This window comes from Chinchilla lanigera, unplaced genomic scaffold, assembly GCF_000276665.1.
Source record: "Chinchilla lanigera isolate Chin_1 unplaced genomic scaffold, ChiLan1.0 scaffold00087, whole genome shotgun sequence".
Lineage (NCBI taxonomy): Eukaryota > Metazoa > Chordata > Mammalia > Rodentia > Chinchillidae > Chinchilla > Chinchilla lanigera.
In genome coordinates, this window is record NW_004955488.1 from 7,038,767 (window position 1) to 7,063,166 (window position 24,400).

Here is a 24,400-nt window from a genome sequence, read left to right on the forward strand (position 1 = left end):
AAAACAAAGAAAGATAATTCAATTATGAAAGACAGTTTACTGATTTTGCAACACTATGCGTGGCATTTAATTCATAAAATAGCTAACATTTTATAGATTATTGGATCAATATTAAATTAGATATTTAGCTTCCAATTTATTTTGATACCTAGAAACCAAATTGTATAAAATAAAAATTCATTTATTTGTGACTGTTAATTTAGGTGAAATTTAGAATTTTTAGGATTTTTCTGTATAACAAATTATTACTTATTCAAAAGTTAATTCCACTGCTATATATGATTGCAAAGGGACTCACTTTTTCTTTGCAGTCATAGACCTTTCTTAAGTAGAGTTCTAAAAATGAGGAAGCTACTTCAAGTGGCTATTTTTCCAAATATTAATCCAGATTTAAAATTTTATCTCAGTTGAAGATTTTATTACTATTTATGAAATTACTGTCTCAAATAAATGTCCCTATAACAAGTAAAAATGAATCAAAATGTATATTTTTTGATCACATCGTAGTTCAAAATGATGTTTAATTCCAGTGTACTGACCATGGAACTTGGTGTTGAAAATACTTTATCTCATTTTAAAAGCTCATTTTTAAGACTGAATTGATTTTTATGTATGTATACTGCACACCTATACTCAAAAATATTGAACATATTTTTGTCTAGTACTTTTATTTGTGTATGTGCTATTCTGTAATAGAGTAGTTCAGGATTCACCCAATTTTACTTAATACCAATGCCTATCCTTCTATAGAGGACTAAAAAAATAACAAAAGACAAAAAAGGATGAGGCTTATGAAATATCTGGGAAGGATAACTCTCCCGAGTGTCGCTCTGTAAAATTCATATTTTTGGGTCAGAACAACTTCTCCTATGTGGGAAGAATGGTTTATTTTTTGAGACAAGGAACATGATTACGGACATGTATTAGAAAGTTTTTAGAGTTGCTGTGATTCAACCTTAGAATTCGTATGAATTCCCTCTTTTATCTTATTCATTGTACTGATGTTAAAATGTGCTGGGTATTTCTCTTGGAATGGGCTAGAAGTTCAAACTTTGGTGCGGGTAGCTTAGCCTTTACTGCATGCACATTAGCTGTGCACCACTTGGCCAAATATAGCTGCCAGAGAAATTATTAAGTATTTAATGTATGAAGTTAGAGGTATGATTTTCTTACCTGCTTGGCCACTGCACTGTACTGTGCTTTGTTTGACCCTAGACATCCAGAGATAGAACGTTTTAAATCATACAAATATATGCTTATGCATTACTGCATACTCTCCTAATAATGCCCCGGGTTTAGGGAAAATTAATTATCTTTCCAGAAGACCCTTGTGTTGTTTAGTGGACACATGTTTTACTTTATTTGTACACTGCAAGTGCACACTGTGTGGAAATTTGCCCATTGGAAGTGCTCTGATTTCTAAGTTTAATGTACCTATTTTTTCACAATGTGTGGGGTCCAGGTTTGTTTTGAAATTCTTCACACACAAAAATGAATCTCAAAAGTGTAATGCTTTTATAACAAGGCTCTTTATAAATTTGAGCCATTTTAGTAGACCCAATCTTCTGATCACTTTCTGATTCTAAATTAATGGCAATAATAAACTAGTTCCTTTATAGTTACATTGAATATCAGAGGCAATATTTGTATTGATTCCATATGAAAATGCCATATATTTATCATTTTGAATCTATGCCACCCAGAAGTCAATATGTTTAACCATCTATTAGAGAAATAATAATGGAAATGTTTTATATTAATAGAAGAGTTGCTTAGAAGTAATTTAAAGCAAGTTTTGTTGAGTTTTACTTCTTCCATTAATAATAGAGAAGGGTGAATTATAAGACAAATTGGAGTATTTGAAAATTCAATATCTCACCAAGTTAGTAATTACATGGGTAGAGAAAAAATGTAGATTTAAAAACAATTTCAACTTCAGTATTTAGTTTTCTTTTAATGCTATTATTGTATTTTAGTGATTGATAAAATGAATAAAGCTGTGAAAAACTGTTTAGAATACAAATGAGGCAATCGTTACTAAAATATGTTCAAGTATTATAGCTAGAATATTGACTATTTTACATTTATGCTTATTAGCAGTACTTGATAGATATGAAAAATACTATGTGTGATCACAATTGGTCAAAAATTTCTATGGAAAACTCTGTACCATTTGAATTATCACTGAATGGTGTGAGAGTGAGAATTGGCTGCACACTGAAATCTCTGGAAGAATAAGTATATATCATTAGGTGTAGGTATTTGGCTATTTCTGTCTGTTCGGTAGCAAACAGGTTACATCACACACTCCACTCAAGGTAATTACCCTGAAAAGCTTCTAGAGAACAAGATACCAGTGTTTACCACATTGTTTTCATAAACAGAGTGTGCAGTTTGCCAGTTGCATCCGCTCTTGGTTCTTTGCCTGTGAGGAGCGCTTTTTGCACAGCAAGACATCCACCAGTTGTGTGTGTACTCAGAAGACAAAGTGAGTGAGGCGTGGAGTGGGGCCACTATGTGGGTAGGGGTGAGCGAGACAGAGGGGGACCCAAGACAGCACAGAGTTTAGGGCATAAGTCACACTATGGAGGGAAATAGCGAACTGCTGCTATCTTGGAGTTGTGGAAATGGAATGGATTTTTTTTCTTTTTTCCTTTTTTCTTTTCTCTTTTTGCTTTTAAGAGTTACTGAAGCAGCTTTCACTTGAAGGGCCATTTTTCTGCAGAGAAATAGAATCCTGCTCACAAGAATCACGCTGGTTCTTTTAACATCACAGTGTGTCAGAACGAGTCAGCTTTTGAGAAGTGATCAAACTTTGTTACTGGGTATATTAAATTTTAGGAACAGTCTTTTACAAATTGCAAGAATCATCTTTTGAATAATAACATCTGTATTAGTAATGTTTCACTTTTAATATTACTGTGGTTTTTTTTGTTTGGGGAAGAACTAGATAGAGCTACTTCAATAATAAGCATGTGATGTTTTGCAAACAGTGAATACTTCATTGCATTGCATTAATTGAATCCCTCCAGTAGTCTAGAAATGTATAATCTTCGATGTTAAGCTGTGTATACATTTTAAAGTATGTGATTGTGAGAAATAATGACTAAATGTGGGATAATTTTTAAGAGAACAGCTTATGCTAGAGTAATCTCTAATATTAACCCTGGCTATATTGCTTTTAGTCATATGAATATTTGAAGAACATGTCAGTATGTATTGTAATATGTGTAATGCTTGCCTGAAATTACTCTGTGGTGTATTAGTGGAAAAGAGAAGTAGTTACTAAGAAACTGAATTGCATGGGTTTTCATGCCGGCAGACTTTAGATATTTAAAAAATTATTTCCTATTGAATTTGTTTTATACTACCTGTATCTGTCACATCTGTTATCTGTGAAAAGTAGAACCCAAAAGTAGAAGCTCATGTAGAAGCCAAACATGCTACCCAAAAGCTACCTTCTTGTGTATCTTACCATTTATTGGCATCCTTTGCTTTCTTTCCATTCTCTTTGGAGAAACATGGAGAAAACATTCCCACTGAGCTAAGCTGGTATTTAAACTATGAAAGGTCGTTTATTCCCCCCCTTTTCCCAACATCCTTCTCTCTCATAGGTGACCCACTTTTTCTTTAGTCTTTTATCCCATGCAAATCTTGAAAGCACTGCTGTTTTCCTTTGAGATGTTTCTTTCCTGATCAGGTTCTTTCTTTGGAATTAGATTTTAATGCAAAAAAATAAAATTTCATGAATGAGTGTGTACGGAGTTAGAACTCTTAAGTTTTCTATGGCTTTGGCAAAGTCTGTGAATACTGTAGCATTTATGTACACTCCTTTGCTAACATTTATTTACCCTTCACTAATTTATTAACATATATAATGTTTTCTAGTTAATTAGGAAGGCTTGAGACTAGAGAACAATTTTTTTTAAATATGATAAGAGTTCAGATAATTAGAGACACTACATTTTAACGCTTACGTCAGTTCAATGAATGCAATTTTAGCCACAACCACTAGATGGCAGCCTGCAGCACGTTCTGGAAAGTATTAGTGGTGGGAAGGGCAGATTAACCCTGTTCTTTCCTGAGTGTTTATAGGTCAGTACTTCAAGTCTAATTTATAAGAGGAAAAGGTAGCCTCTTTATTGTATGATGTGCACGTGCAGCGTGAATTCATTTAAGTGGTTTAGTTCACATCTTTGCAACACAGGCATCTACAATTCTGGGATGTGCATACTCAAAATGATAATATTCTTAGCACTGTAGAGACGCAAGAGATCATGCTCAAAGTGATGCGCTATCTAACACCACTGCTCCCTTCATTCTTTTCCTCTTTTTTCCAGGTGACTTGGATTATTACTGGTTGGATCCTGCCACGTGGCACAGCCGGGAAACATCACCTATTAGTTCGGTAAGCTTCCTGGGAAGGGAGTGAACGCAATTCCGGGATTCTACGTGCTATCCACTGTCTTTAGACTGATCAGTAATTGGTAGCAGTCTTACTCTGCTTTCACATGTAATACATCTTCTACCTTTTATGAGAACAAATATGCATTTTTGAGAGTACACCTTTGAAGAAAAAAGTTACGACTGAATAATGGTAACAAATTTTAAATTAAGTAAAATGTTTGTTAAATAATGAAGAGAATAATGAATAGAATAGAATAGACTGAGATATTACCGATACTGAGATATTGCTGGTATCACTGATACTCCCCAGTTTACGATGGGTTTGCATCCTGATAGACCCATTTTACATTGAAAATGTTGTAAGTTGACCATGCGCTTACTCTGTCCAGCCTGCTGCGCATTACCTATGGGGCATGGGTGTTTCCCCTCTTCACCAGTGGGTGACCCTGGGAGCCACACTTGCTCAGCTTCTGCCAGTGTCTCACGTGACACCCACCCCGGAGAAAGTAAAACGAACATATAACAGTATCATCAGAAAGCTGAATTATTGTAACTCAAGAACTGAGCATATTTGGTAAACTACTGACAACTGAAAGTGTGGAATCAATGTTCTGTGTGCAAGTAGATACATTTCAAATTTTGAATTAAATTTTAGCATGAAGAGTTATTAGTTGCTAACTACTTTTAGAACCCTTTACCGTGTCTGTTGCGAATAAGATACAGCTCTCAGTGAAAATTTTCAGAAGATAAAGATGGAGTGGACCATCAGTATTCCCTCTAGAGTGTATTTCACCTGGGACATTTGTATCATGCTACAAGTGATAGTTATGTTTCTGCAGGAATGAAAGCAAGTTGTTTACTTTTCAAACTTTGTGCTTTAATAGCATCCTGTAACGTGGCAGCCATCTAAAGAAGGGGACCGATTAATTGGACGTGTTATTCTTAACAAAAGAACAACCATGCCCAAAGAATCAGGTGCATTGTTGGGTCTAAAGGTCAGTACCCTTTTAAGAAGTAATTCTTCTTTCTTCAGTACTGAGGATTGAACCCAAGGCCTTGCAAATGAGAAACACTGTATCACTGAGCTGTATCCCCATCCCTAAAATAGTGTTCTCCTTATAGTACCTACTTGGTTCAACAAAGTTTTGGACAGTGATTTTTAAATATCTTCATCTCTTCTCCAAAATAAAATTCTTCTAGTGAATATAGCTTGATGTATATGTAGTATTTTTATTTGAATAATGGTGTAAATGTGTTATTGATATAGCAACAGATGTACTAGGAAAATTCAAAAGAATGCAGGAAAACTAAAGTGTGCTTCTCTGAACATAAAATTTGTGTGATTTTTACATTCAAAGATTTTAATGGAATCTAGTAGAGTTAGATAGTGTAGACCTTTGTTATATAGTAAGCAGCAACATAAAACATCAATAAAGAGATATTTTCTAGTAATAAAAACACGTGTAGTGATACTAAAAGAGTAGGTATATTTTAAGTCACATGGTTTTCATTTGAGTTACTTAAAGAAACATTCAAAACTGTTGCTTTAGAACTATTATTTACCAAGAGATTGTATTACAGTTCTGTGTTAGGATTCCCCTTTCAAAACCATTAGCCATAATCCAACTAAAAAATATTCAGAACTGGGCATTTAACTTATCTGTAAAGCACATACAGTTAGCGTACACAATGTCCTGGGTTCAATTCCCAGCAAATGTCACCGCCCCAATTCAGTTCATGTACTTAATGATATCTTACTGATTATTATAATTAATTACTCTTACTATAAATTAATTCTGATCATTTTCATCAATGTCATGTTCCCACTAACTGTGGATCAAGCTTAGCTTTTGTATTGTATTTGTGGAGATACACATAGACTTGCACTTTGCACTGTGGTAAATTGCTTCTCCAAAATAGTCTGTTTGTACTTTAAATTTTAATCTTTATGGCCATGGACCCAATGCATTGTACCACAATGATATTAAAGAGGTGAACGTCTGATAGGCAATGGGACATTGTCTTCATGTAGAAGTGGCAGAGACATGGCACATGTCTTCCAAGGGTGTACATTTTTGTGGTGACCTTTTTGCATGAGGTCAGTGTAAGAATCTGTACACAATTTCTTTAGGACACATGGTCATTTCATTATAACAGAAGGTTTGCCTTCCAGTACTATGTTGCCGTTGTCTTTAATAAAAAATGTACTTCAGTAACGACCCCACTCTTGATTGTAAATATATCATAAAAGATTGTAGGATTACCTGCTGAAGCTAATACATTTGTATGTCCTTATGAGTCTTGGGAACTCACAAATCTGCAATTATCCAGGTCGTTGGAGGAAAAATGACGGACTTAGGACGGCTTGGTGCTTTCATCACCAAAGTGAAGAAGGGGAGCCTGGCAGATGTGGTTGGACACCTCCGAGCAGGTACAATTTCTTTTTTAACATTTAGACAACGTGTTCTCTAGGCATGAGCTGGTGGGTTTCAATTTGGGATCAGTTTTTCATGTCAGTTAAATTGCTAATTGATTTTAATGAAGTAATAAAATTTCTTCCCAGTAGAAATAATTACCAATTACGGCAACAGGTAGCTGTACATAAGTGACAATTATGAGTGAGTCAGAGTAGGAATCTTTTTTTTATTTGTACAAAATAACCACATTGATGCAAAATATTGAAGGATTGTTTATTTATGTAGATGGTTTCATGATGCTACAAGACTTCAAATCTAAAACAGCTTAGCCATGTGAAAAATATATTCCATTAACTATTTATTTCTTTAATTTTAAGCTATAGTAAATACTAACACTTTTTACATTCATCCCATTAACACTTATTTAGGAGCAGATTTTTTTCATAAAGCATAACTGTAATCACATTTTCTATACAGATTACATAATAACATACTTTTTATTTTATTTTTGGTACTGGAAATCTAACTGGTGACCTCAGGTTTGCCAGGCAGGTGCTGTGCCACTGAGCTATATCCCCAGACCCTAACATGTTTAATTTAAATATGACATGTACTCATACAGAAGTACCACAACTTTAACTTTGAAAACTTATCCAATCATACAATTATGTAATCATACAATTACTTATATATCCAAATGTACCATAATTCCAGCAGCAGCACTTTGTAAAATCTATTTTTGGTAAATTGTTCTCTTTTCATTTTCCCCCAAATCATATTAACATACTTCTCACATCTGACTTCATTTCAGAGCTTATTATTAATATTTGGTGGGAGTGTTTACTTGTACTTTTGCGATGTTTTTATAAAGAAAACAGAATTGGCTGAGTTGTAGAATTGAGCATTAAGAATCCATAACACGAAGAGAACATTCCTAGCCTATATTTTAAATTCATAAAACTGAAGATTGTAAATTCTTCAACTTTAGAAAGATATTCTGCCACTCTTTTACGTTAATTTTACAAAATAGGGTTTTGTTCTGGTATATTTACCTTTTCATATATCATTCTTTGATCTTATCAACTACTAAGATAAGTTCAAAATCATTTCAATCATTCAAGTCTCTTTGAAAGAGACTTTCTGTATAGGTATTTTAGAGGGAATATAATATAATCATGGTATCTCTCATTTATCATATAGCTTTAAAGATATGCAGAGGTATGGCACTTTGTTGTTTTTTGCCAGAGTCCAGATAATGATTGAATAAGAGAATAACCCAGCCAGGAGTGATTATGTCATTAAATTGATTCTCTAATAACTAAATAATAAACCTCAGAAAAGTATGAGGATCTTTCACTGGCAGATGTAAGATAACTTTAGCTACAGAAACTTGAATTTGCAGAGCAGATCATACATATAATGGCTTGTCATTTTCTCCTTGCGATTTTTATAGATGTGGTCTTGTAGTCTCTTTCCTTTATGTTATAATAGAGAAACTAGTGTTCTTTTTATTTGCATATAAATGCCATTGGCCTATGGAAAAACCACAGTCCTATAGTTTTGGTCAGTGTGACCTTTATTCAACCTTGCAGTCTTTTATCTTGCCATACCTTTTGGCAGTCTTGCTACCTTTCAAGTCCGTGCACCTCATTACTACTTGATTTAACTATCTAAGGTACAAAATTGTCACTCACACACTCAGTACGATCATTCTGAGTCTCCTGGCCATCTCTGATTCAAAGTCAAAGCTGCTCGGCTTTGTTTCCTAACACTTCTAGCTCTCTGCCTCTGCAGGGTTACCTCCTGTAGGTAAGGTGGCTTCCACGTATGAGATGTGCTCGTGTCTCTTGTCTATCTGATTTCTATATGCTCTGCCTGTGGAAGTCTTTTCCATCCTTACAATCTCATCTAAAATTGTCATCATGAAAACAATATTTCTTGCTGTCCCACTTCAAACAATAATTACTAACTCCCTGGCACGAATGGCTGTAGTTCTGCTCCTCAGATGAACTCCTATCATTCCATATAAGGTATCTTATTAAAGTTATTTCCATATTATTTCTGTACAATCAAATATAAAAGGCGGAGGGCTGGGGATTTAGCTCAGCGGCAAAGCGCCTGCCTGGCAAGCGCAAGGTCGTGAGTTCGGTTCCCGGTACCGGAGAAAAACCAAAAAAAAAAAAAAAAAAAAAAAAAAAAAAAAAAAACAAATATAAAAGGCAGAGAGCATGTCCTTTTTGTCTTCGCACGACCTTGGTCTACATCTCTGCCTGAAGCGATTATCCGTGCACAAATAAATAGTGTTAAAGCAACCACCTGTGATTTAAGAGTCGTTGAACTGAAAATAGCTAAAGACATGTACTTTGATTTGATTTAAAAGTTATACTTTCAGGTTGCTGTCTATAAAGGGGAGAATTTTATAATGCACCACTCTTGAAAAATGTTGCCTACAACTCCTTGATGGGTAGTAAACTCAATTCAATTGCTTGTATTACTTATTTAAAAAATTGAAATAGAATGTAATAGAATAGGAAATACCAGGGTAAGTACTGTTTCATAAAATATTTTCCAGTGTATATGTATGTGTATGTACACATGCAGACATAATATACATATTAATGCTATATATGTATACTGAGATGATGTAAACCTTTTCTTGGTAAGAAAATTGAAAACACTCCTAATATACTGTGAATTTGTGTTTAATTTTTCCTTTTCCTGTTTTTTTTAAACAGTGATGTATATTCATTGCCTATTTGAAAAGCTTTTCTAGTTAACTGCTTAGGGCAAATTAAAGTCATTTAAGTATTGTTAATAAGCATACTGTTTTCCAAACCAAAGCAGCACATGTACTTTATGATAGTTTTTACTTTTGAGTAAAGAAGCATTTAGGAAAAAAATGAGAATTAAAGTAGTTCTAGTACAGCGTTTTTTTCTATTTCACGTTCACCAAAACTAAAAGATTATGTTTAAAAGGCTTAGCTTTGTGTTTTTACGTTAAAATGCTAACTTTGAAGTCTGTAATATTACACCATTATTTCAGTACATGTTTAATTAGCTACAGTTATGTTTTAGATGCTATGAACAAGAAAATAAACATAAGCATCAAAATCAAGACACCTCAATGTGTATCAAGCCGTGAACATTTCAGCTGAACCTAACGTTGAGAATTGAAGGGTCCCAGGCAGAGAATCTTTTGGGACCTGAAAGTGCTCTAAATACTTATGAGAATAAATCCTACTTTCCAAATGATCTATCGTGAAAATTCTGGTTAAAGTAACTATTACTGGTTAACCTATATTTTCAAATGCAGCACCATACCACTCTACTAGATTCATCTCAGACTATTTAGCCAAGTAACTAGTGCTGTGTGGTTTTCATTATTTTAAATATTTTCTACTTATAATTTTAATACTCTATATATTCCATGTAGACTGTGTTTTGAGCATCTGGAAGTAGGTTAACTGTCATGCAACAGTTTTACATCCGCTTGCTTTGTAACTTTGCCATAGCTACCTGTGTTACCTATGGGTGTGAATTCAAACCCGTTCATGCATTTTTATTCTGTTGTGCATTGGGCCAAGACAGCAAAGCATGATTTATAATTGAAAAGCTCATGCTAGCAGACATTAGTTGCTGATTTTACCAAAGATAAACGCAGGAGTTTTACACAGTTTAATAAGAATGTTTCGCATATAGAGCCACCTACATTAATGATACGGAACGAATGCTGCTGATTATTATTTTTCAGTGTTTCCAGCTAGTCTGTGCTAATTCCATCCCATGGCATGAAATTATTTTTATATATTTTTCTGGTATATCTCAAAGGATAAAGGCAGTTTTGTATTGTACTATTTCCAGGGACCAGTGATATTTTTTTAAAGAAAATACCAAAAGAATAAAAATGTGTAGAAAAACCTTTTAGCTGACATTATTTGACTACCAATCTTTTAAGAGCAGAGCCGAGGGGATTAAACTATTGGTATATGTTTCGCATTTCTTTGTTAAAAAAGAGAAAAGATAAGAAAAATAAGCAGATTATTTAAGGTAAAAAAATACCCTTTTTTTTAAATTCAAGGGGATGAAGTTCTAGAATGGAATGGTAAACCCCTGCCGGGAGCTACAAATGAAGAAGTTTACAACATTATTTTAGAATCAAAATCAGAACCTCAAGTTGAAATTATTGTTTCAAGGCCTATTGGGTAAGGCTAAAAAAACTTACTTCTTAAGTTTAGTAGATTACCTGTATTAGCAGAGGTTTAAAAAGAAGTTTATACATTCATAGAACACATGTTAACATGGATAGTTTTCAAAAATCAATGCTGGGCATACATTTTCAATTTTTAAAATTTCTTATTTTTTCTTAAAATTCGGATACTGAATTTCCTCCTTTACATTTTAGAAGCTCCACAGCTCAACAATTGTAATATCAGAAATATCTATTTTTCACAAGTGAAGTATAAACTTTTCTTTTAGTGCCAGAAATACTTATTTTTCATATTTCTAATTTAATGAGTAGTATTTCCTTTAAGGGAGTCTCCAGAAAATTTGTCAACTTATATTGTTTAAAATATTCATGATTTTGTATGTCTACATAAACTTTTAGTTCTGCAAAGGATAAATTTTTTTCATATCTTAATCAATGATTAGTTCCAACTTTTATTTGAAACCCCAAAAAAGTATTAAATATTTTTACATTTGAATTGGTCATAATAACTGAAACATTTATAAAATCTTCATTCTTGGTGTGATTTAATTATCTATAGCCAGTAGACTATTGTCTGTATGTGTGTAGAAGTTTTCATGTAGTTAGCTTTTTCTAGCAAACCCACAAATTCCAGAATATTCACTTTGCCATTTTACAATTTTTAAAAGGCATTTTGAAGCATTTCATTATATTTGGCTTAATGTTTGAATGTATTCTTGGAAATAACTCTTTTTTTTCCTATTCTCCAAGATATTGTAGAGCCATTATTTAAGATTTTTTATGTCAAAGACCTGTTAACTTTAAATTTTGTTGTTCAAATGAATATGTATCAATCAATGTAAAACATACAAGAAAATAGCTATCCCAATTTGAAAAGAATGAAACTGTGTAACCATTACCAAAGAATACTATCAATACATAAAACTATAAATATAAAGACAAAATTATAAACATTCTTAGATGGTGATTTCTAAGAGTAAACATGGAGGACATTTGCAAAATACTATACGTTTCTCTGTAGACTTTTATAAACTATAATTTATGGTAGTTCTACATGACATATGTTCTAGTGCTGAGGTACATAGACTGAAGAAGAGGTAAGTAAATTGGAAAATGAATCAAAAGTATAAAAAATAAAACTTAAAATCAAGTGCTACTGTGCACATTGCCAGATACTTTCAGATACATAGAGGGGGTTTCAAAGTAATCAGCTAATATTTCATTGACTTAATTTATTTTGACTTGGGAAACCAACAGACAATTAAAGGAGACTGGAATAACATTATTTTAACTTTGTATGAAAGTTGCTTACAAAGTAATCATCTGCAGAGTCATACCCCAAACTGTCATGGGATTATGCAATAAAAGGAATGTAAAATACAAAGGCTTTATATGAATAAAAATCAAAGCTGGCATTAAATTACTAGTTAATATATTACTAGATTAATTTTAATGATTTTTAAAATAGTAGGTAGTTTTTGTTCCCAAAGAATAATTAATATAGAACAGAGAGAAAATATTTCTTTTTTTGTTTTGTTTTGTTTTTTGTTTTTGGTTTTTCTCCGGTACCAGGAACCGAACTCACTAACTTGCGCCTGCCAGGCAGGCGCTTTTGCCGCTGAGCTAAATCCCCAGCCCCGAGAAAATATTTCTTTATAATGTACTAGTATAATGATTTCAAGAATCATTCCTAATGTAATTTACATGTACATTGTCTATGAGATATCACAGTCTACAAGACATCTGGTTTTGAGGTATTGATCATTTTTGGGAACCCAGAAAATATAATATCCTTGACCTTTATGTTTACAGTTGTTAACATTATCCTATAACTGAGAGTAGAAGTAAGATGGCTTGTTTCAACATCAAGAGAAAATTTATGCATGAAAGTATTACCGAAGCAAGTGACATTCAATAAATTTTAATTCAAAAACATTGAACAATTTTTTAACAACTCACTGTCCTTCTTTCAATGACACATAAAATACAAAGCCTGGAGCATACCTTCCTATAGAGTTTCAAATTGTAATTTTCCTAATTGTGAGGCTGATTTTCAAAGAACTCATATTATCTAAAAAATGATTTTTCATGGATTTCATACAATTTGCTTTTATTTGAATTGAGAAGCAACAAGTATGGAATAAATAAGTGGTTTCTTGTGCCTTTGGTATTATAAATTAGTCTCTTAGCTCTCAGTTTAGATAAATGACACATAAATTGCTTGTTAAATGAAAATATAGAGTAAAATGCATTTTATAAAATAGTCAACAAGATCACTGCATTTTGTAAAAACTGAATTGTAGATGGTTATGAAAATCAGTTTAGATAAAAAAGTGAGAGTAAGATATCAGAAAAAGAATCAGAGAAAAATGTTTTCATTTTCCCCAAAATGTAAGATAATCAAATTGAATTTAGGTCACAAGGTAAGTGATTAGACATTCTTAAATAGTATACTGATAGTCCTGAAAGTATTAGATAACTCCAGTCTGCTTTAATATGTCATGTTAATACTTGAAAAGGTGAGTTAAAGTAGTTTTTTGCAGCATAATACCCAAACCGAGGTTGTCCAGGTTTCCTAAGGTCACAGGGGAAATGGGTTAAGCTAATATTATCTTTGGAGTAATTTGTGAGTTTGGCAGGAATGGATATTCTTACAAGTCACTTTCTAACCATATAGTGAATAGCCATATATTTAGCTAACTTCAGTATAGAGATATGAATCTCTATAAAGGGTATATATGTGCATATGTATTCTATATCCACATATATAAATTTATTTGCTTTTTTGTTGCAAGCTTGAGCCATATTTAATTTCTAAAGCAATCCATCCTTTTCCTTTTATTAACTTTGCCCATGACACTCAACATACCATTTTATTATCAAGTTGTTTTCATTCCTTTCATTCAGTAAACTCTTTCAGATGTGTTTGTAAAACATATTACTGATTTGTAAAATTTGTGTCATTTTGATTTTCTAAAATTGCAGTAAAATATTACCTTTAACATTTTTTTCTTTCCAAAACGTGCTGTTTTGGTAGTAGAAATATTGTGGTGATTTTATCCGCAATATTAGTCTGATTGTTGTCATGTTAAAGTGTTTTGCTCTTAAATATATAAAAACTTATTTTCTTGTGTGGTGTTTGACATTCATGTACATTAGCAGTTACCTAAATAGCAATTCTTCTCCATTTCTACATCTATAAAGACCCAAAAGGATTTTTTTACATCACTGAAATGAATTGATCTGGGTTTGCTCCCAGTGGGGTCATTTACCCTAACAGGATTTTCACCACAGCCTGTTTCTTTTAGTGATATTCCCCGGATTCCTGAGAGTTCTCATCCTCCCCTGGAGTCCAGTGAGTATAAGACTTCTTTATTGTTACAACATATATTGAACTAGGTTGAAGAGTAATGACTTATTTGATATAAATAAAGTGACGTTACTATACTAACACTCATTGCTTTGCTAGTACTCATACCAAAGATGGCAACGTGGCAATCCTTGGAAATTAGAGAATTTCTACTATACTCTGAGATTTTTCGTCTTTTTACTATTTATTTATTTGTGTCTGTAGAAAAAAAGAATTTTTTTGTGTGCAAAATCTTTACTGCACCAGCATTCTGCATTCCTACTCAGGACACATTCTGAGCTTGATCACTGTGCGTGCAATAGATGTGTAGAAAATTTATTGTGAAACTGTTTTCTTTTTCCCAGCTTTGTGTGTAAGCAGCTCACTCTTATGAGCTGTGCAGCAAATAGATGCTTTAATGCATAAGTTCAAAATCACTCCTGAAGAGTGTTGGGAGTGATAATAGAAGCCTTGGGTAGAGTAGAGAGAAAGTTCACTAAACATAAGGTCAAGAGACTGTGAGGCTGAAAGATTCAGAGAATTAACTCCATGGGAATTAAATCACTCAGGATGAAATAAGATGTGTGCAATAAATTATAGACATACCATGAAATTTATATTGATAATGTAAGACTGAGCCAAACATTTACTTTGGAATGGATTATTACTAATAATTGGGATTGATTTTGAATCCTCCTTTTATTAATATAAAATACAAGATGATTTAGGAGAAAATAAGGGAAAATTGTAAGAAAATTATAAAGAAAATTATAAGAAGTATAACTATGAGAAAATTATAATTCATTAGATAAACAAGAATCCAGAGATTTAGTTATCATGTGAAAGGCATATATATTATCATGTCCGCACACCTGCTAGGGCTGGGCCTACGCTGGACTTTGAACTTTTTGGTGAGCAATATAAAGAGAAATGAGACTAGTTGCATAATTTATATCCTTGTTAAGATTTTTTAAATCAACTGATTATTATATTATTAGAAACAAATTTTATCAGAAGCATCATGTTCCTGTTCTGAGATCTGAGAGTTACCATAAATCTAGCTGATAAAAAGAGACATAGTAACAAGGAATTTCATAATGATATAGGGGAAAGAAACTCCCAACCTGGTAGATGTCTGGTGTGAGTTCATGTTTCCTAAAATCAAAGAATGAATTTTAAGAACAACGCAGGTTAAAAGCAGGTTCAGAGCAGAATATATTCATTGAGGGAAAGAAAACTTCTGCCCAAGAGAGGGACAGAAGGAGACCTGAGTGGGTTGCTAAGGAATCTGCCTTCTCTAAGGATTTTTATACAGGTGAGGCAGTCCACAGTGGGGAACATGGGAAATTGCAAGGTGAGCGTGAGGTGGGATAAAACTATGGTCAGCCAATAAGATTGCAAGAATAATTGCTCAGGTAAAGTTGATTAAATCAGTATCAAATGGGGAAGCGAGTCACGTAGCAAGTGGGCATAAATACAGAACAAGGGCTTTTCCTGTAGGAGGTTGGATTAGTGGCGCTTCCTGGTTCTTTAAAGGTGGTGGATGCCTATTTAGAATATCAATCCCTGATGTTCATCCCTAGGGAGGGATGTGGGTGCATTTGTTTCATCTTTTGTCTTGAGGTCCTGCCCACAGTGGAAGTGTCTGTCTCTCCTCAAGTTACAAGGTATCTTTCTTCCATATTAGCTCCTTCCAGGGCCCAGCCCTAACTGACTGCCTGTAATATTATCTCATTCAATTGCCTACAACAATAGGACTGTTTCTTTGACTTAAAATTTGGGGGGGGCACAGAATGATAGCAGGTAACTTAATTTATCAGGATGGGAAAAATGTGGGGGTGGCACATTGCCAGGCAGTATCTATAAGCAGTATTTCTCAATGAAACTCTTGCTCAGTTTGCAGTGCTGGTGTGCGCAAGGTTAGATCTCACGGGATATTGCATTCTACAATCTTCTGTGTGTTGGAATACAGGGTAACGTGAAGAACCTCAGTGGCTTAGAAGAGAAATGGGAGGTGAAGCAAGTTGCTCGGGGTGAATTAAGAAACAACATTCGCAGAGGTTTTAAAAGAGTTGTTTAAAGATAAAAAGTAAGAGAGATGAGAAATCTAACTATAAAACAACAAAGAAACCAAAAGTTCGATGTAGCTCATAAAGGATATTTCATATGCATTCATTTTAATATCTCAGGATAGATAATAAATGATCCATTTGCCACAACAGTTAATATATCAGGCACTACCTTCCTTATCACTAGGGCATAAAGGCTTTGCCTATAGGTGAGTGTACACAATAGCCTATGCAGGGGAAATCCCCACTCCCGAAATGCACTGATCCTTCTAAGTCCAAACAAATACATGAGACGTCTTGTTACATCATTTAAAACATTAAATTAACCAAAGAAGACACCAGAACTTTCTACAGCTAGCCCATTAAAATAGGTTTGGTTCCCAAAGAGGTTAATTGTGGTGTTTTACAAATATCAGATACATTTAGAACTTTATAAAAATATATACTCCTCACACGTGCAAATATTAAGGTATTTTTTTTTTCTCATTTTAGGTTCCAGTTCCTTTGAATCTCAGAAGATGGAAAGGCCTTCCATTTCTGTTATTTCTCCAACAAGTCCTGGAGCTCTCAAAGATGCTCCTCAAGTCCTACCAGGGCAACTTTCTGTATGTGGTTATTTGTACATGTCGGTCGTTTTGCATTCTTTTTGGTGTGTCTTAGAGAAAAGTTTGGCTTTCCTAGAAGCCTACTCTCTGAAAATACTTACTGAATGCCCACAATTTGCCAGATACTTTAACACTAATTGATAAAGGGTAACATAAGTAAGATATCTATTACTTTTGCTATGCTGCAAAGATCTTTCTAAGGCATATAATTGTTTATACACAATTGCTTAAAGACCGGTATTCAGTGCACTTAACTGCCTTATGAGCCAGGAGCCTGAGACACTTAATCTTTCTAACCTCCTAAGATGTTTGGTGAAATGATAGCACTGATAGCAGTCTGCAGAAGACACTGTTTCCTTCCTCATTGCCTTGGTAAACCATTTGAGGAAAGAGTGAGGGGGTGAAGAATCTGGTTAACTCTTAGGAAGTGCCGCATCTGTGAAGATGGCGGCAGAAAATAGGTCGTTGATACTAATGGCTCAAAGAAAACCTTGCTTTAAATTAATCTACAAATAATTGAGGTTTCCTGTTGCTGTTTTTTGGTTACTATGTGAAGCTCTGTAGTTAATCCTTGCTGCTTTTCTGTTGGTTCTAGTGAGTCAAAAAAGATAAATGTAAGCTCACTCATCCTCAAAAGTGTCCGTAGTTATAGTTCCAACTTTCAGAGTAGAATACCTTAGCATAGCCCCTAGCATTTTCTTTATCTGCGCTGTCATCTCTTTGGATCAATGTCATTTTCTCATGTTCCTCACCTGTATTTTAAAGAAGGTGAATACTTATTTTTGTTTTGTTTTGTTTTTTGCTTTTCTCCGGTACTGGGAATCGAACTCACGACCTTGCGCTTGCTAGGCAGGCACTGTGCTGCTGAGCTAAATCCCCAGCCCCTCTTATTTTTGTTTTATGAATAACACATCTCTGGTGGTAAGGAGAACTAAAGGAGTGGATACACAGATTCAGATGCTTAGTTTTCCCCTAACTATAAAAAATATCTCATATTAAAGTAGTTTATTTGGTCATGTTGACTCTTAAAAATATTCTAACATGTACCCACTAGCTATGTGCATTTATATTTCTTACTCCACCATAAAACCAAAGGTAATTTCTAGATTACAAGAGAAAAATTCAAGTTCACATTGTTAATGTGTCCTTGTTAGTTTACTGTGGACAAATATTGTACTGACTGCTAAGATGTGATTCTGAGGACTTTGACAATAGTTGTCATTGTGCTATTTTTCACTTTCTCTTTAGTTTATCATGATATCTTTGTTAGTGGAAATTGTATTTGGCTTTTATGTAGTTTGAAAGTATTGTTGTATTGAGCGCTCCTTTGTTTATCATTCTCTTACGAAAATTAGCCTCTCATAGGTTAATCATAAAACTTAGAAAAATGTCACGCACTTACTGAGGCCAGCTATACAGTAGGCCCATAGTAAATGCGTTTCCTGATTTCTTCCCATGTATTATATCTTATTATAGAAACTTACTTCAGCTCCCTTTGGCACTGTTTAAACTCCCTATGATCAAGACACTTAGACTCACCAAACTTTTATGTTTACCTTTTAAAAAGGATAATGATTTCAATGTTCCCTTTTTCCCTGAGCATTGTTTTTTATAAGTTTAATTTTTATAGCATAAAGCCTTCCACTGGTTAAATTCTTGTTTGAAATGACAGAAGAATAAAGTTCATGTTAAGTGGTTATTCTTTCAAATTTGCATTCTTTTCTGAAGTAGTATCTGCAATTCCTTGATATTGTAATTTGAAATATAATTTTCATACTGTTTTATGTGATGATTGTAATAATTCAGGACTTTCTAAGTAAGGATTCCTTTCTGCATTCCTCTTAGGTGAAGCTCTGGTATGATAAAGTGGGGCACCAGCTGATTGTAAATGTTCTGCAAGCGACAGATCTACCCTCCAGAGTAGATGGGCGTCCCAGGAATCCCTATGTAAAAATGTATTTTCTCCCAGACAGAAGGTAGTCAATTTTTTTAAAACATTGGTAAAATCTATACTAATGGACAAGGTAGAATTTCCTCCCTTTCAGGTATACTTTGTAAATATAGTAATTCTCTGAAAGAAAAATCGCTCAAGCCTTTTTTTTTATTTGAAAACAATCTTCCCATTTTAAGTATTTCCATTACCATTTTAATACACAAATTCTTGCTAACAGCACATCATTTAGAACGTACCTTTTGTGTTTGTCTCTATCATAATTGCTGTTCACTTTGTAATAGAGATTAGAGTGCTAAACGCTTTAGTCTCTCCGGATTTTTAATTTATAAAATAAAAATAGTAAAAAATATACCAGTGGCCATATTACATGTGGCTCCAGTAGATGGCAGTATGTTCTTGTTTTTGCTTATTCATTGATAAAACATCCTTATTTTTCAGTGATAAGAGTAAAAGGAGAACCAAGACAGTAAAGAAAGTACTAGAACCCAAATGGAATCAAACCTTTGTCTACTCACATGTACATCGTAGAGATTTTAGAGAGCGAATGTTAGAAATAACCGTATGGGATCAGCCAAGAGTACAAGAAGAAGAAAGTGAATTTCTTGGAGAGGTGATGTATATTGTAACAATTCAAGTCAAATGTTTCATGAGGTGTTCTTGTTTTTTGGGGTTTTTTTTGAGATACATATCAATAGTGATTAGTCTTGTATTGCGTTGCGGTAAAGGTACTTGATTTAATTTGAAACCTGCTGTTGCAGATCCTCATAGAGTTGGAGACGGCACTTTTAGATGATGAGCCGCACTGGTACAAACTTCAGACACACGATGAATCTTCACTACCTCTGCCTCACCCATCACCTTTCTTGCCCAGGCGACACATGCATGGAGAAAGCTCTAGCAAAAAACTACAAAGTACGTTAAAAGCTACCGGAAAGTAATTACGTTGTAATGCTCTAATGAGGCATTAGCATTCAAACTGTTTTTTCAGAAATTTTTTTAATTTTTTTTTTTTGTCTTTTTTGTCTTTTTGAGACGAGTTCTCACCATGCAGTTCAGTCCAGGCTGGCCTTGAGCTCACTTTGTAGCCCAGGCTGGTCTTGAATTTGCAATGGTCCTCCTGCCTCAGCCTCCTGAGTGCTGAGATTACAGATATAAGCCACCATGCCCAGCTCAAATGTTTTGTTAGAGAAAAAAAAACTATAAGAAAAGTGTTTATCTGTATACAGAAACCCCCACAAAACTGTTTTCTGTATTTTCACAATAAATAATATATGTAGCATAGTAGAGTAATTTCAGAGTTGAAAACTAAAGAAGTTCTGAATTACAATTCCTGCCTAAGACAGACTGAGTTGTTGATTAGTTAGCCATTCTGGTCATTTCTGTCATTACTACTGGGTTGCTGCATGTGAGGTCTAAATAATTTTAGAGTTTGTGGTTCTTTTGATATCATTATTAGTAAGAAATATATTTTTGAAAACAGAGGAAAGTAAGTTTCTTGTCATTCACCTGATGATCAAAAACATTTTTCTTCTATACACATTCATTGATTTGTGAGTAATGAATAAATCTCTGATGAACAACTGAAATTTGGAAGCCTAATTTTGATAATCTGGATGCAGATTCTTTCTGTATAGTTGCATATTTCATGTTAGTATTTCCCTGGTTGATCATTTCTTCATAGTTAATGTTTAGCACATTGCATTGTCTCATTCTGCAAGGTAACAATAAATATTTTGTAAAGGGCTGTGTAGCCCTTTCAGTAGTTGGAGCTTGAGTGAGCTGCAGCCCAAAGAAGCCTTAACTACCCCCCACCCCGCCTCTGAACTTCAGAGATGGGCGCGTGGGTGTGTGCAAAAAAGTAGATCCACTTTGCTATAGACTTTTAGTGCAGAATTTTCATTAAAGAATAATCAGAAAAGTCAAAGTCTGATTCTGCAAAGCCCGTTTGCTATTCTCCATCCTCAGTGTAATGTTGTAAGGAGGACATTGTGAGAAAATATCCCCTTAGACAAACAACACTTACTTTTTTTTTATAAAAGACTAGCTTGGAGTTATTATTCTCATTCAAAAGTAGCAATGTAATTAGCTTCTTTTTGTAAAAGAAGCAAACTGACTGTGTCCTTTAGGTATCATGAACCCACCAGACCAGAGGTGTCTCTTTGCTTTACTTTCATGCAGGGTCTCAGCGGATCAGTGACAGCGACATCTCTGATTACGAGGTCGATGATGGCATTGGAGTGGTCCCCCCAGGTGCGTGGGTGAAGAGCGGGTCCGCTGCTTTGCCTTCCTGCCATCAGCTTTCGGGCTGCTTCTCCATCCAGGCTGAGCTGGAGATCTATAGTATGGAAAAACCAGTACTGTATGATCTCATGGTGATTTGTACTTCAGATTTTTAAGAAACTTTAAAGGGGGCTCGAATCTATTAATTAGCATCCCTATTTATTTAATTTAGTCAGGTTCTTTCCTAGAAGCCTGACTAGTTAGGTGGAAGAAGTCATTTATTTCACAGTGCTCTGAGCATAATTGCAAAGATGAATTTCCTTTTGAAAGGGGATGGTTACTTTCATTACATAAAATTCCATTTTCTTGTGTGTTATGTTCAGCTTCTATGATTTTTCCTGCTTTAATTCCTGAAAATAATATTGATATTATTGGATTCACAAAATACATTCAGAAAGGTGCCTGGCAGGTTTAAAACTGCATGTGGCACAGCTGATGCTTTTGTGATATCTTCACCAGTCATTTTTCCTTGTGTGTGTTTTAAAATAGAAAATGCTTCAGAAAATTGCGGTATTCATTTGAAGTCAAAAATCTCATGTGTTATTGTATGAATTAGTAATATTTTGTAGCATTGTAGTTTCAGATTTATATTTCCTGTCTGACCTTTGTCAGGAATGTACATAGAATCATGCTGTCATGGTTTCCTTTTCTGACACTGGCCCTATACCATTTCCTTGATATATTAACAAAAGTAAATATTCAAATAATGATAAAGTAAGGAGACATCTTGTAACATATGAATTATTACAGGCAGTTCAAACAGTATTCACATATATTCCCTTAGTTTTTCAATTTCTCAAATGAGGGTACAATTCAGCAAAGAGGATAGCTTTCATACTAGTGTCTAAATTCACTACAACTTCATTAAACACAGGAAAAAACTATGGAGAATTCTCAAAACTCACGTTTCATATGCTAATTCAGAGAAAGTGTAACATGCATTCATGTCTGAAAGTAGCCAATATTGTTAAAACAGTAAACTGAGGCTGTGTGTATCGGCATCCTTGGATAGTACTTTGATATCAGAGTGTTAATGAATGTTTTGAATTATAGTGGATAACATTTACTATTCACTTCCTTTTTTATTTTTTTTTTATTTTAAACATAAAATGAGGAAATCATTAACAGACAGTCAACCTTTTACAAAATAGCAAAAGGACAGTACAGACAATACAGAGTTACAAAGGGGTAGGAAATTAACAATGCTTGTTGTATTACATATTGATATCTTCAAAGTCCTTTTTTTATTTCTTAAAGGACCACCACAATCATGCATATTCTTGACAGAAACTGTGACATAAAATACAGTAATTTTTCTTATGAAACTAAAAAGGTAAAACACATTGTACATTTAAATGTGCTGTCTTAGTCAAGTAAGCATCAGATTATTTCTGGTATGAAGGTCCTCAAACATAGCAAAATTCTTGTCAATTAATCAGCTACTTCTTTATAAATTAATATGGGTGGTTATGCAATTAATTTATATTTTCAGGTACTCTTCATTGACCACTATTATGATATATGGTAGCTTCTAAAGATATAGGTGGCACACACAGTACAATAAGTCCCACAGTAATATATAATACATTTTAAATAAAGAAGAAGAGGGCTGGGGATGCAGCTCAGTGGTGGAGCCCTATGCCTTGCATGCACAAGGTCCTGGGTTTGATCCCCAGCACCATCAAAAAGAAAAAAAGGAAAGAAGAGGTGTTGGTAAAATGGGCACAGGTTAAAATGAAGTAAGTTCATAAACACAGTGCATCCAACTGTACTTGTAGAGATTGACTGTAGAGTTGCCTGCTGTGTGTCTAGCATCTTTGGATACAAAAAGCACATTGATCTAGATTGGGATGCTGCTTCCATGTTTAGTTACTCAGCGAAGTTCCTGGTGTGTCTGACTTGAAGAAGCTTTAGGCTTAGTTCAAAATTGTGTAGTCCAGCCAGATCTTAAGCTTTGTAGTAACCTTGCTTTTCTAGTACCTGGTCCTTTTCTCCGCTACCTTGTACCATGTAAAGGAGCCCAGTACATACTGGACACCATTGAGACCACTGGGGAGACATTTTATTAATTTTTGTAGCTATGGACTTATTTTTATTCAAAAATAAACAATTTTAGCTGCTTAAGAATAATAAAAACCATACACAAAATGCTGTCATTTGAGATGAGGCCTCTGACAACCTCAGCATTTTGAGGCATTACTACAAATTCAGAAAATAGAAAAAACTTCTAGTTTATAATTCTTTTTTCTTCTTTGGTTTTTTTTTGTGGTACCGGGAATCGAACTCACGACCTCACGCTTGCCAGGCAGGCGCTGTGCCGCTGAGCTAAATACCCGGCCCCCTCTAGTTTATAATTCTGACCCAACTAAAACATTAAGGCTAACGTTGAATAGAAGTTCCCTCCCCCTCACAGTTCTAAAGGTAGAATGTGTCTTGCCAGTAATCAATTAGACATGAGAGGAAAACAAGTTAATCGTTTAGTATAGAGTCAGATGTTAAATATTTGAAAATTATAGCACATAAATGATATTCATAAATAAATAACTACACCAAAATCGTGTATGTTGCCTTGAGTGTACTGTGTAAATTCAGAACTTCCTAGTGAATTCAAAGAAAAGTTTTTAATAGATAAAATATTTTAGGATAATATTTGTCTCCTTAAAGTCCTTTCTTGATAATGAGATAAGAGAAGTGTTAATTTCTATATAAAGGCCAAAAACCCAAGAAAAAAATCCATCATATATTTTTAACACCAAAATGCTGAAATTCTTTAAAACTTCATAATAATTAATTATAAAAAGTCGATTTATATGCCTTCAAAATTCTTTGAAATCCTAAGATTTGTAATGCTCCAAATAAAATATTTGCATTCCATCATTATTGCCTAATTTGATGACAAATGGTATCATAAAATGTTTAATCCAGGTATGGGATGAATTATCTATAATATAATCAGCATTTTACAAATAATGAGTAATGAAATATAGCTTGTCTTTTTTCTCTCACCTTAAGATTACAACTTATATATGTGAACAACAAAGCCTTTTCTATGCAGATCTCAAACTAAAAGTTTAGTTGATATTGTTTCAAAAGAGACTAAAAGTAATGTACA

General features: G+C 33.9%; 1 protein-coding gene across 18 annotated transcripts in view; it reads left to right on the forward strand.

Moving 5' to 3' along the window:
• Positions 1-24,400, forward strand: part of Rims1 (regulating synaptic membrane exocytosis 1) — a 197,456-nt gene that overhangs the window by 39,639 nt on the left and 133,417 nt on the right. For all 18 annotated transcript variants that reach the window (XM_013504437.1, XM_013504429.1, XM_013504441.1 and 15 more), the window contains exons 2-11: positions 4,341-4,408; positions 5,292-5,402; positions 6,739-6,838; positions 10,903-11,026; positions 14,340-14,386; positions 16,942-17,054; positions 18,900-19,030; positions 19,447-19,618; positions 19,767-19,920; positions 21,187-21,258. In XM_013504437.1, the coding sequence (XP_013359891.1) occupies positions 4,341-4,408; positions 5,292-5,402; positions 6,739-6,838; positions 10,903-11,026; positions 14,340-14,386; positions 16,942-17,054; positions 18,900-19,030; positions 19,447-19,618; positions 19,767-19,920; positions 21,187-21,258 (1,092 nt within the window). The remainder of the gene's footprint in view (positions 1-4,340; positions 4,409-5,291; positions 5,403-6,738; positions 6,839-10,902; positions 11,027-14,339; positions 14,387-16,941; positions 17,055-18,899; positions 19,031-19,446; positions 19,619-19,766; positions 19,921-21,186; positions 21,259-24,400) is intronic.